Source organism: Dipodomys ordii, unplaced genomic scaffold (genome assembly GCF_000151885.1).
Source record: "Dipodomys ordii isolate 6190 unplaced genomic scaffold, Dord_2.0 Scaffold25, whole genome shotgun sequence".
Classification (NCBI taxonomy): domain Eukaryota; kingdom Metazoa; phylum Chordata; class Mammalia; order Rodentia; family Heteromyidae; genus Dipodomys; species Dipodomys ordii.
In genome coordinates, this window is record NW_012267241.1 from 8,485,739 (window position 1) to 8,499,910 (window position 14,172).

Sequence of the window (14,172 nt, forward strand, 5' to 3'; positions counted from 1 at the left end):
GGAGGGCCATAGTACCTGGAAATTTGAGCATCCTATCATGGTTTAGCAACCTCTTGTCACACAGAAGCCCTCCGCAGGCCTTGGGAAAGAGACTACATGTGTATCATGGCCTTTTTATAGAGTAACTCTAATAGCCATATCATTCCTGATATGAGGAGCCCTCCAACCTATGCTTTTATGGGTCCCTGCTGCTTTTTCTGGGTCCACGCAAAGCAAAGGCCTTCCACCCACAGAGCACAGCTCCAACAGCCCCCTTTACACCCTGCTGCCTCCATCCAAACCTTCCCAGTTCTCTTCCTTCTACTCCTCTTCTTTGTTTATCCATTCAGCTTTTCATTTATTTATTGACTATCTGTAGCCTAGCTGTCATGTGCTAAGGACTAGAGTAGGCACTAGAGATTTTATAATAAACAAGAAAAATCCCATCCTCACGTAGCTCACAGTTCAGTGGGAAAGAGGTAAATAAACAAGTGGAGTGAACTCCAACACCCAGCAGGGGCCTGGTGACAGGACTGGAACTGCAGCTCAGTGTGGGTCTTCAGAGGACCCACAGAAACCCTGTCTGACTTTAGGCTAACCTTAACTTGCTTACAGATGATGATTTTTCCTGCTGTTTTTCTACTTGGAAATTCTCCCTCAAGTTAAACCTGTCTGGATCCCTCTAACTTCCACTTGTAGTCCTTCCAAGCAATGCTCAGAGTCCTTCTCACTGTTCTTTTGATCACTGTCTGCATGATTTCCAAATTTCTAACCCAAGGCCTAAACTTTCCCATGCAGGGGAGGGGGCACACTTACATATATATATATATATATATATATATGTATATATATGTGTATATATATATGTATATATACATATATATACACATATATTTATACATATAATTTCATGAATATCACTTAAAATCAATCATGCTATGTAAAGCCTTTCTTCTAATATTAAACAAAGATGGAGCATCTCAACAAAAACTTATACATCACTGTCAATAAAATCATTTAGTGAAATTAGAAAATGAGAGGATGTGAAATAAAATAGAACTGCTTGGCCACTGTAATTCAATGTAGCAAAGCAATTTAAATGATATATATCTTACACTTACATGATACATATTTTAAAAGCCATCTTCAAGCCAGGCCCCGGGAGGCTCATGCCTGTAATCCTAGCTACTCAGGAGGTTGAAATCTGAGAAACATGGTTCAAAGCCAGCTCGGGTAGAAAAGTCCCCCTGTAAGACTCTTATCTCCAATTAACCACTCAAAAACTGGAAATGGCACTGCTGTGGCTCAAAATGGTAGAGTACTAGCCTTGAGCACAATGAGGCTCAGGGATAGCACCCAGGCCCTGAGTTCAAGCCCCGTAACCGACAAAACAAACAAACAAACAAAAATACCTTCTGCTGTGATTCAAGCCATCTTTTTCTGAGTCCTTTCATTAAGAACAAAAGACATGTATATCAGCTACTCAAGAACTACAGGTAGGAAGAAAGGTGAGTTTGAGGTCAGCCCGGGCAGTTAGTAAATAAAATACAAACAGAAGGAGCATGGTTCAAATGGCGGAGCACTTGGCTGGCCTGCATGAGGTCCTGGTTTCAATCCCAGAGACAAGTACCAGAGACAAAATAGCATCTAGGCTATGGAAGGCATTCAGTGGATTAGGAGGGGGAGAAGGAGAGAGAGAGTTGGGGAAGAGGGAAGGAAGAGGGAGGAAGGGAAGAGGGAGGGGGGAAAGAAAGGGCAAGGAGGCACCCAATAAATATATCTGGCTCTATTGTAAAGAGTCAATGCATGAAGCATGAGTCCTCTTTCATATATCTATACCTCTTTCCATCTCTGATCTCCATTAATTGCCACATCTATTTCAAAATTCCTATAGAGTTGAAAGCCTTACCATATATTCCTGGTTTGCTGGGAACGTCTGAAGCTTTCTAATAAGGAACTAAATATATCTCCCTCATAACCATCTGTACCAGGTAATTAAAGAACAACAACAACAACAAAACCAAGACAATCAAGAAAAAGTATCTGATTTAAAAAAAAAAAACTAAATGAAAATGCTTGGCTGCTTTTAGTCAAACCCCATATAAACAAAAAAGTGGGCTGTGAAGGAAGATTTGGCCCCTCCTGAGTGAACTTACTCTTGAACCTGCTAAGAAGGTCTAGCAGATGGACAGCCAGAGGACCAGGACCAAAGACAGGAAGAAAAGAAGATAGGCAATAATCTCCTTTACACAGACTTCCAGACATAAGTGATGCCTTTGATAAAAAGGGCCTCAGTAGTTTGGGAAAACAGTGAGGTCAGCCTGAGGCAGTTCCGATCTTGACAAAGCACTTTTACATTTTGCCAAGAGATTCAAAACTGTGCCTGTGTAGACATAACTTGGTGGTCAAGTTGTCATATGCTCAAAGGAAGTGCAGAATCTGGAGAAGATAACTAAAACTGTCAAATCCTTAAGCCTATTCAGAAAATGAGCAGCACTCTCAGTAACAATATGTTATAGTCCCAATGCAAAAAAATGGGCATGGTCAGGAAAACAGAAGCTTCTTATTTATTTAGCATGATCTTCTACTCTGAACTCACTGGCCGCAAATGATTATTAGGATGGCCATAATCTAATAGAATGCTGGAAATAAAACAATTCTGTTGTTTATTTATGGGGTTGTCTTAAGTACCTAATGTTTTTTAAGTGAGCACACACTCTTCCCTGCCTCATATTTTCTTGACCCATTTAGCTGAGGATGTCTACAATATTAGCACAATTTCATATCATATCGGCACAGTTTAGTAACTGTTAGGTCCCTCAGCTGGCTCCAGTGCAAAAGACATAAAATGAGCCTTGCCATCTCCCCATGCTGTACCGCCATCTGGTGGCAGAATAAACAACTGCAGACTGTAAAGTACAGGGGGGAAAACTTGTCTTTTGCTAGTTTATTTCCACAACGGTTTCCTTTGTTTCCATATACTTATCAGACATTGAATATATTGAATTTATATTTTATTCATGTTCAAACCACATTCCTATTGAAGTTAATGAGCTGGCTTACAGCTTACATAAAGCTGTTGGTTTATTAGCTCATTTAAAAAAAATAAACATGATTCCTAAATGCCTACTATGTGCCAAGTAGTAGAGTACACAAGGGAAAGCAAAGAGAGACAGGCATAGTTCCTGCTATCTAGGAGCTGGATATGGTTCAAAAGGGAGAAAGGGGAGTTATTGTCACAGCCAGCAAGACTCTCAGGTGTAGATTATACCTCAGGTAGTACCAGGCACTCCATGTGCCCTCCAACACTGGTTGAAGAAATGCTGACCAAGTGAATGAAGGCACTCAGATAGTACACCTTGCCCTGGCCCAGACTTTCCAGTCAATGATGGACAACTTTTTTGGGAGTCAATTGTAGGGCTTGAATTCAAGGTATGGGCACTGTTGAGATAAGAGTCTCACAAACTTTCCGGCCTGGGCTGGCTTATACCTCGATCCTCAGATCTAGGATTATCAATGTGAGCTACTGATTGACACCTGGCCATTGATGGTCCCATAGAAATATATTGCATACTGATGTAACAGCCATGTTACTTTATGTAAATTACGATGTTTGCACAATGATGAAAATCATCTAGCAAACCAATTCTCAAAACATATCCCCATCGTACAGTGACACATGACATGTTAATAATCTCACACTAATGTGCTTATTTAGAGAAGAGTTTTAGAACAACAGATACATGCATGTAACATGATGGCACTAGACGATAAATGCAAACTTTTCTTAGAAAAGTTATCTGACAAGGACATGTGTTTGTAAACTGCTAGTTTCTTGCTGCATAAATGCTTGTGATACAATACCTAGGTGCCTTGGGTGATGTTAATGTGTTTAAGGAACCCAGTCTTTCTCCATGCTTGGTTAACTGTGCAAAATTAGATATGGTTTAGTTTCAAAGGGAAAGAAAAGATATACAAACCTTTCTTCTCTTGCTTGTCTTTGCTCCTCTCTTTTGTCTAAATATTCTCGGCTAGCAGAAATATGCAGAACATACAAACAGAGAAGGGAAATAATAGAATTAAGTGCTCAGGAAATTACTCAGAAATTACTAACAGGATATCACGAAGCCCTGCTATTGACGTGAAACACGAAATGAAAAACATTGCAGCTGAAATTTTCTTAAAGACTGTACTTAAAAGCAACAAACAGCAGATTTTCAATAAAACGTAGGATGATAGAAAAACATAACATTGGATTCTCTAAAAAACATTATTAAGCTGGGTGCTAGTGCTTATGCTATAATCGTAGCTACTCACAAGGCTGAGAGAGGATCCCAGTTTGAAGCCAGCCGGGGAGGAAAAGTCTGTAAGGCTTTTATCTACAACTAACCATCAAAAAGCCCAAAGTAGAGCTATGGCTTACATAGTGTAGCTCAAGTCTTAAGCAAAAAAGCTAAGGGACAGTGCCCAGGCTCTGAGTTCAAGTCCCAGTACTGGCACCAAAACAAACAACAACAGCAAAAAAAAAAAAAAACATTGCTGTTAACTACTCTGGGGCATTCATGTAAGTATATGAGGGTAGAAATGATAGCGGCTCAAAAATACCAGGTGCCAATTACAGGCAGGCAGTAACTTTTAGAGATGATGACTATGGGATTGGGCTCCAATAGTTCCTCCAAATTCACCTCAAGATTCCAGTCTAAGTGGGACTACATTCTCTAGGTATTTGGAGTTGCATTCCATAAATTGGACATCCCTTTCTTCAGCCTGGTTCTTCCTTCATACCCATCCCACTTTTGCTTTCAAATGCCAGGACCCCTGGAAACACTTGTGTTCATTCTCCTTTGTTTATATCCATGAATGATACCTAATTTAGTACAATTGTAATGCTTTTCTTTTTCTGCCAGTAAGATTGCAACTCAAATCTAAGTCTAAGACCATGTGATCAGATTAGCTTATGTTTGGCTTTATGTGATGTCATTTTGAAGCAAACTATATTCTGTATATTTAAAATATATTATGGCATATGTGTGAATAGTAAAAATTTATCAGAGTGAATTTCTTGCTATAATTTGCTCTACGTCCTTGTATTCTTTTGTTTTGTTTTGTTGGTTATAGAGCTTGAACTCAGGGCATGGGCACTATACGTGAGCTCTTTTGTTCCAGTCTAGCACTGTACCAGTTTGAGCCGCAGTTCTACTTTCTTTTTTTGACTGGTTAATTGAAGATAAGAGTCTCATGGGGACTTTTCTTCCCTGGCTGACCATGAACCACAGCTTCCTCAGCTAAGATTGTAGGCATGAGCCACTGGTGCCCTGCTAAGTCCTTGAATTCATAAAAGTAAATCATGCAAAAACAAACCTACCTATGTAGTAATTTCTCATAGTACTTCGAACTTCCCTAGAGACTCCAGATATCAAGGTTTTCTACACTGAACTTTGCAATGTAACTTTACACTACCTATCCATGCACAGGTAACGGGATATACAGAGCGAGTTTATCAGAAGGGTTACAGCAGGTTAGGATGAGGAAGAAAAATTCAAAAAGGGCTCAGATTTGTCACCATTTATATTTGTCCCCATTAGAAATAAAATTTCTTATAACCCAGGAAGCTCAAGACCTCATTCAACCAAAGCAACAACAGATAAGGAACAACTCTAAGCTGCTTTACAAAAACCACAGTGAAGCAGTAACATGGATGAGAAGTGGGGCATTCAGGTAATAACAAAAGAGCACCACATAAATAAGCTTTTCCTATTTCTTTTACTAAATCTCTTCTTATTCACATTCTCAGAAATAGAACATCATTAGAACGATTAGGCAATAGGCAGTACCCATGAGCTGTTCTGATGATTAGCATCCTTTCTAGACAAAGGGTCATTTTTCCTAGAATTCTCTGTACTCTTAAATTACAAGTGAGAATCATTTGGAACCAAGAACAGATAGTAAGCAGTTAGAAACATAGCCTCTGAAGAGAGAGTGTCCATCCTACCTGTGTGTGTATGTGTCCATGGGGAGGGGTGTGGAGAAGGATAGGGGAAAAAAGGAGAGAGGGGGGGAGGGAGAGAGAAAGAGAGGGAGAGGGGGGGGAGAGAGAGTGTCCTTTGGGACTCCAATGCCTTGAAGGCTAGATATGTTGGTGCTATTCCAAAATAACAATTCAAGTTTTATTTTGTTTCTAGATTGAACAATTTCTATTGTTCTGTCTTCACATTTACTGGCTTTCCCCCCTATCATGTATATGCTGTAGTTCAGTGCATCTGGTGAATTGTTTTTATTGTTTTTAACTTTTCACTTCAATATATATTCCCATTTGATTCTACCATCTTCAGTTTTCTCTTCCCAAAGGCTCATCTTTTTGTTTCAGGTGTATGTACGCTTACTCCCGAAACACATCTGGAATAGCTACCCTAAATTATTTGATAAATACATCGACATCATTTTAGGCATTTTTTTTTGGGTCCAGTCGTGGAGCCTGAACTCTGGGCCTGGGCGCTGTCCCTCAGCTCTTCAGCTCAAGGCTAGCGCTCTACCACTTGAGCCACAGCACCACTTCTGGCTTTTTTCTTTTTGCTTATGTGGTGCTGAGGAATCGAACCCAGGGCCTCAGGCATGCAAGGCAAGCGCTCTACCACTGAGCCATCTTCCCAGCCCATTTTAGGCATTTTTTGATTATCTTTTCCTTTTGAATTAAAATTGTATGATAAGCCGGTCAGTATTATAGTCCACAAATCTTCAATATCCTGCAATGAGATTGTAAATATTTAAGTTCTATAGAATCTTGATTTGTACCTTGTTTTAGCCAGTTTAATCAACTGGATTAGGTTCAAGCTGTGTCTGTGAGTTCAGACCTCCATGATTGATATGAATTCCACTAGTAGCTCAGCTTTCAACTACTTTTAGTACTAGTCAGGTCAGATTCTGTGTGCACCACCAAAGTGGTGGCCCTGTCTGGCTTTCTTGGTTTCTTTTCCTGTTCACCTAGCCATAAAGCTTGGGCTTTTGATCTACTGTATACTTTTGACAACTGCATTCCATTCAGGGCAGCTTATCAAGAAGATGACTGGTGCTCACAAGGCCAGTGCACTTTTGCTTAAGGGATGGGCTCTCTTTATCCTCTAGCTCTGCTACCACATGGTACATTTGCAACATTGCTTGGAGACTAGAACAAAAGGTGGGAGGCAGGGGAACAGAAGATTTCTGTATTCCTTGATCCTTAGGATTTCTTCTGGCAATGCCTCAGAAAAAATAAGGCTCCTTTTTGGAACTTTTTAAGTCAACATTTGCTATGCTTTGAAGTGCTTTTTTAGTTCATCCCAGGTAATATGGGAGGTAAAAGATAGTGAGTGCTCACAGGCAGAGCTCGGTACTAAGCTCCTTCAAGGCACTTCAATGCTCAGCACTCTGGGTATTCTGTCTATGATTTATTCAGCGGTGATCCAACAGAAGAGATGGGATGGAACAGGCTGATTCCATTTCCCTCAAACTGATACCTTATTTTAAGAAGTTGGGAATGCAAAACTTTAGATGTATGAGCTAATACCTGAATTTTTCACATAGTTCAGTCAAATCCCTACTGCTATTTGCTGATAAACTATGTGAATCGCCCAGAAAGCCATACATAAGAATTGCATTTTATCTGTTCCAAGGATTTAAAAAAAATTTTTAAACAGCTTCTTAAATGGTGCATCCAGGGCTGTTCTGGCAAATCAAGATGAGCCACAAGGTCTGATAGAAATGATGCTGTAGCCAGTTTGCCCACTCTCATGAAAGACTGGGTCACTATTCCACTAATAGACTAGGGATGTTGGCTTTAAGTTATCAGTGGCAGCTAAGCAATCTTATCATTCTCACATTTTAATGCCCTCTACAATTACAAATACTCTGCCTGGCTGCTGGGAGAATAAACCAAGTTATTTAATCTGTAAATTTACATCGACAATACCTTATATCCGGTACTGATTTAACTAGGAGTAATAAATGGATGTATTATTTGTCAAAGAAACAAGAGGTAGAGGTGGGATGAAAAATGAAAAAAAATGTAAAAACTATAGGAGAGAGGGCTGGGAAGATGGAGGAGAAGGTATAGAAAATTAGGAGGGGAAAGAAAAAGTATATGAGAATAGACCTGACAAATGCTTTGCCCTCCATAATGAACAAAGCAAGAGACATGGGAAAGAGAGGGGAGGAAGACAGTCTAGGGAATGAGAAAAGTGAACTGGTGGAAAGAGAAGTAGAGATAAACTGGATTCAATGGAAAAAGACATGTTAAGACATGGAGACAGAGACTTAGAGATCAGAGGACAAAGGGCTAGGAATGATGAACATAATGACCATCCTCACACAGGAGAAAGGACTATTATTTACACACACACACACACACAAACAAACAATTACTACAGGAAGTAAAAACCAAACTAGAAAAGTGGGAAAAACAGGTTCTTTGAGGTGTCCAAGAGGTCATGAATAAAACATGAGGACCTTTAGGGAGAAATGACAAATTATGTTAAGATAATTAGACGTTCTGTCTTCAGGAAGGCCTGTGTAAGACCGTAATGGAGGACTCAAGAACACACAAGTCCCTAATTGTATTTAGTTGTCTGTGCTTCCTGTCATATGCTTAGAGAAAGGCCAAACCAAACAAGATTCAGCCTGTTGCAAGTTAAGCTTATATTTCCTTAACAATACAGGCAGCATTAGAAGCAAAGACAGCAGTTCTCAACCTTTTGACACCAGTATTAATCATACGGGTAAAGTAACATGCTTTATATTGTAACTCACAGTTTAAACCTTAAAAACCTTACTTGAATTTGTTTCTTTCTTCCCGCTCTATTCTCTGCAGCCTCTCTTCTCTTTCCTGTCGCCGTCTCTCTCTCTCTGCTGCCAGTGACTCTTGGTGCTGCCTAAAAGATGACGTGAGAAGACCACTTGATGCCGACCTGAAGATACAACAAGTCAATGATTTAGTTGCATAGTCTGCAATTGTCACTACTAAAGTAGGAATCAGCCTGAGCTTAAAAAACCTATCAATGGTCTGAAAAGTGAAGACAAAGAGGTTTCCTTCTTTATCGAGAAGTATCCAAGATTCATTATTGTTAGTTTTCTTGATAATGGCCATTCTCACTGGGGTGAGGTAGAATTTCAATGTTGCATTAGTTTGACTTTCTTTTATGGCCAGAGATGTTGAACATTTCATACATGTCCATTGGCCATTCTTACTTCTTCCTCTGAGAAGTCTCTCTTTAAACATTTAGCCCATTTATTGATTGGGTTGTTGAGTTTTTGAGGGTTTAATTTTGGGGAGGTTAATTTTTTGATCTCTAAGAATACTTTAGATATGAGGCTCTTGTGTGATATATAGCTGGTAAAAATCTCCCATTCTGTGGGCTTTCTATGTATCTTGTTAGCTATTTTCTTTGCTGTGTAGAAGCTCTTCAGTTTGATGCAATCCCATTTACCTAGTCTTTCTACTACACTGATGGTGGGAATGTAAACTTGTCCACCCACTCTGAAAAGCAGTATGGAGATATCTCAAAAGATTAACATAGAGCTATCTCATGACCCAGCAATCCCATTCCTATTTATCCAACAGAACACAAACAGCACACTAAAGTGACCAGCACAACCATGTTCATTGCAGCATTATTTACCATAGACAAGATATAGAATCAACCCAGATGTCCCTCAGTGGATCAAGAAAATGTGGCATATATTCCTAGTGGAATTCTATTTTGTAGGGAAATGGAAAGACTTGGGAAAAGTTATATTAAGTGAAGTAAGCCAGATCCAAAGAGACATAAGTTGCATGTTTTCCTTCATTTGTAATAGCTCGAATGTGCCTATAAAGCTACAAGTAAACACACTGAGTAAATGTATAATATATATATATATAGAGAGAGAGAGAGAGAAATGATAAATTTCACAGCACTAGACATTGACACATTCAGGCCAAAAGAAGATATGCATAGAAGTGGATCACAATGGCTCAATAGCTATGTACATATGATTATATAAAATAATATTTTATGAAATAAACTGCAAACTTTTTTTGGATTGCTGTTGTTGCTGTTATTGTTTACTTTTCCTTTCATCTTGTTTGTTAGTTTGTATTTGGGGTGGTAAAGGATCACATAAAAGGTAGAACAAAGGGTGAACAAATACAACAGTGGCACTCATTAGACACTATATAGAAAATAAACTGTACATCTTGTGGGTAGGGATAGGAGGGAAAACTGGGAGAGAGGGAGGGAAGAGGAAAGACTTAATTCAAAAAGAATGGTACTGATTATCTGATTCATGTAACTGTAACCCCTTATATATGACTTCTACAATAACAATATTTTTTTAATCTCACATATATAAAAAAAGAAGTATCCAAGAACATGCCACATGTTCAAGGACAGTTCTTGGCTCCTGGTGTCATCACATATATTATCTGGACTGTTTGTTAAGACAGGACAATGGGGAAGGTCAAGGGAGTGAAAGTGGCCATAAGGAACCATGGACATGGAGCAACAGGAAATGTGAAATCAGAGAATGTGTGAAGGGAAAATTGAGTAACTACGTGAAAAATGTAAAAGGGGATTAGCTTGGAGTCTGCTAGGTCTTGAAGGAATAATAAAATCCATCACAGAAAATTGTTGCTTTTACCCACAGGAGGTGAGCACCCAATGCTAAGATACATATATTTTAAGATACATATTTTTTTCAATTTACATATTCAAGGATAGAGTGTGGGCAAAATCTTACTTCAATTCAGTGACAATAAACCTGCATGATGGGTAATACAAGGTTTCTTACTGCCAGAGACTCTACCATAAGCTGTTCTCACTAGAAAACACGAGGCACCTTTGGCTGTCAGAGGTGGCAAGGGACATGGAGGAAACATCCCACTATTCCTGTGATGCTATGTTCCAGAACTGCTGTGTCAGTCCTGGACACTTAGGCAGAGACAGAACTGATTTTTTTCTTCTGAAAGACGTCTAGATCATGCTGTATAACTTGTATCTTCTTTAATCCGCTGCTATTTTGTGAGGTTTGTTTGTTTTTTTGTTTGTTTTTTGGTCAGTTGTGGGGCTTGAACTCCAAGGCTAGGCACTGTCCCTCAGCTCTTCAGCTCAAGGCCAGCACTCTACCACTTGAGCCACAGGCACACCTCTAGTTTTCTGGTGGTTAATTGGAAATAAGAGTCTCATGGACATTCCTGCCCAGACTGGCTTTAAACCATGATCCCCAGATCTCAGCCTCTTGAAAGCTTGTGAGTTTCTTAATGTGACATGCAGCCAGCATAAGGGGGTTTATAATGTTGCACACTGACTGGTAGAAATCAAGGATACACTTATTTAATACATTTTGTCCCACAAATTAATGACATACCCCCCCAAATCAGAGATGATGCTCCTTATAAAATACACACAGATAATTTAAAAAGTGGCCATTAATTCTGAATGAATGCCAAGAATTGGCTTTATATCAGCTACTTTCTTGATCACAAAGCAATTAAATTAAAAATAAATAATAATGAGATAAGAATGAAGAATCCATATAGTTATACATTTTAATGTATTTCTGAATAAATCAGATAGTAGTACACAACTGGAAAATAGTCAAAGAGCATATAAGGCTAGAAGTTATATATCAAGTTTTACAGGATGATTCTAAAATACTAATTAGAAGGAAATGTATTACTTATTTATATGAGAAAAGATACAGTACAATATATAGAGAATATCAACAAAACTAAAAAGTAGTTTACAATTCAAAAATTAGTCAGTACACAATTAATAGCCCTTTTCCATACCAAAGACATACATATAAAATCCTAGACAGTTTAGGAGAAAAAGGTAAAAGAAAAACTTTCCAACTTTTAGAACTCAGAGTTCCAAATTATTTTGTTTTAGGTCAAAAAGGGCAACTATAAAGGAGAGACTTGATAAATGTGCATTATTGAATTTAAATTTTTTGTATAGCTAGGAAGACTATATAAATTAAGAATAAAGAAAAGTAATGACTTTTGAGAAGCTACTTATAACTTGACAACTACAAAGAATTGGTATATAGAATATAAAAACGAATAGTTGCAAATCAGTATGTGAAAGACTTCCCAGTGGAAAAATAAGCCAAGGATAATGGGCATTTCATTGAAGAAGTTAAATAACCAATAAACATATGGTGTTTATTTTCACTGAAAATCAAAGAAAGAGAATGCAAGCCAAACCAACAGTGAAATTCAAGATCCATCTTCTTGAATGTCCCTAACAAATCCTTACAGCAAGTAGAGAGAATTAGAGCAAATCTGCCCTACCCTTACAATGGGCAACAATTACAACATTCCTAAGCTAAATTTCTCTAGGTCTCTGCTACTATACGATCAGCATGTTGAAGTATAGACCCTGGTCCTATAAATCCTGTTACTGGAAAACTTTTCCAAGCATAATACAAATGCTGGACTGCATTTAACCATCCATACACAGAGGAAGAACTCTCAAAATATCACTGAAAAACAGAATGCCAAATTTCAAGCTAGTAAAACAAATGATTTTCTTTATAATGGCTTGTTAATATTTTTGTGTTTTATATTAAGTTCTTCAGAAAAATGCCCACAATCCTTGTAATTTGTCACAATGGTTATGTTTTCTGGTTTGGGGACCAGCTATCACATAAAGAGAATGAGAAAAAGATTTGAAATGTGAAAACTTCCATGCAACTGGTCATTTAATTTCTCTGAGCCACATTAAATTGTTTAGAAAATGGGGTTAATCACACTTCCAATTTATGAGGCTTAAATGAGAGTATATGTATGGATTATCTTAAACAGCATTTGGGCCTATGGTAGGAATTCAATACATATCTGTTTTTTTCTTTTCTGGTTATTGAAATTACGGTTGGCTTTACTTTTAATTGAAATTTTATTGTAAAGATGATGTACAGAGGGGTTACAGTTACATAAGTAGGGTAGTGAGTAAATTTCCTTTTTTATGTTACTCCCTTCTTCATTTTCTCCCACCTTTTCCCCTTCTGACCCCTTTCCCCACCTTAAGGTAGTATAGTTCATTTCCAACATAGTGTCTGGTAAGTATCACTGCTGAATTGGCTCACCTTTTGTCCTATCCTTTCTGTGATTCCCTTTCCCCTCCCCAAATCAGATAACCTTATATACAAGACAAAAGGGACAGAAATCCAAAACAATAACAGAAGGGAACAAACAAAAAAGAACTACAAACAATTAAAACTTCTTGTTTTCATTTCTTGGTCTCATTTCAATAAACATCTACACAGGGAATCTAAAAATCTGCAGGAGTTGGGGATGTAAAGAGGGCTGTACTGCAGTCCCTCAGATCAGGTCCAGGGAACAACACTGAGAATTTCCAGCTGGCAAGCTCCAGTGGCTAGGGTTCAGTCTGATCTCCCAGCATGGGTATCGCTGGGGCAGTCATCAGAAAAGAGTGTGACCCCAGAATGCAACTGGAAAGCTCAAATCATCTGAAGATACCTTGATGGTAGGTATAACTAAGTGAAGCCATACAGAACTGCTGAGAGAGAGAGGCCAGAGAGGGAGAGTTTATAAGAGAGCAGTTGATGTGTTCTGAGCAGCAGAATTGACTATATTTAGCCTTTGCCTTATAAAGTCTCAAAGTCACCTGCCGAGTCCCATCTGATGAAAGCCTCCTTCTTTGTGACATCTGGAACAGGAGGCCTGTTTGGATGGGGCATGACTGGTAAGAGTAGTTCATGTTTATATAGATGGTAATATGTTTCAGTTATGTTATATATAGCAACACCTTTAATCCATACAATTACTAGAACTAAGTTCTCTATTGTCCTTTCCTTTAGTGATACAGAGAAGTTACACTGACAATTTACCAGCACTAGGCTTTAAAACTAGAGCCCATGTTGACTAAAATCCCTATATCCCTTCTCCATAACACTGGTACTTGGCAAAATAGCAACTCTACGGCTCTTCTCACAATACACATAACATCACAATATTTTACCATTTCATTTCTTCCCTAAAGAAAACCACTGTCACAAATGGTCTTATGTTTCCATGTTGTAATATTTTGGAATTTCTTTTCTGGTACTGGGGCTTGAAGTCAGGCCCTTATGTTCTACCACTTTTGTGTGTGTGTGTGTGTGTGTGTGTGTGTGTGTGTGTGTGTGTGTGTGTGTGTGTGTGTGTGTGTGTGTGTGTGT

At 38.5% G+C, this 14,172-nt stretch overlaps 1 protein-coding gene across 2 annotated transcripts in view; it reads right to left on the reverse strand.

Annotated features, from left to right (window-relative positions):
- The window catches only part of Fhod3 (formin homology 2 domain containing 3), a 427,181-nt gene that overhangs the window by 79,998 nt on the left and 333,011 nt on the right, over nucleotides 1-14,172 (reverse strand). For both annotated transcript variants that reach the window (XM_013014940.1, XM_013014939.1), the window contains exon 12: nucleotides 8,784-8,918. In XM_013014940.1, the coding sequence (XP_012870394.1) occupies nucleotides 8,784-8,918 (135 nt within the window). The remainder of the gene's footprint in view (nucleotides 1-8,783; nucleotides 8,919-14,172) is intronic.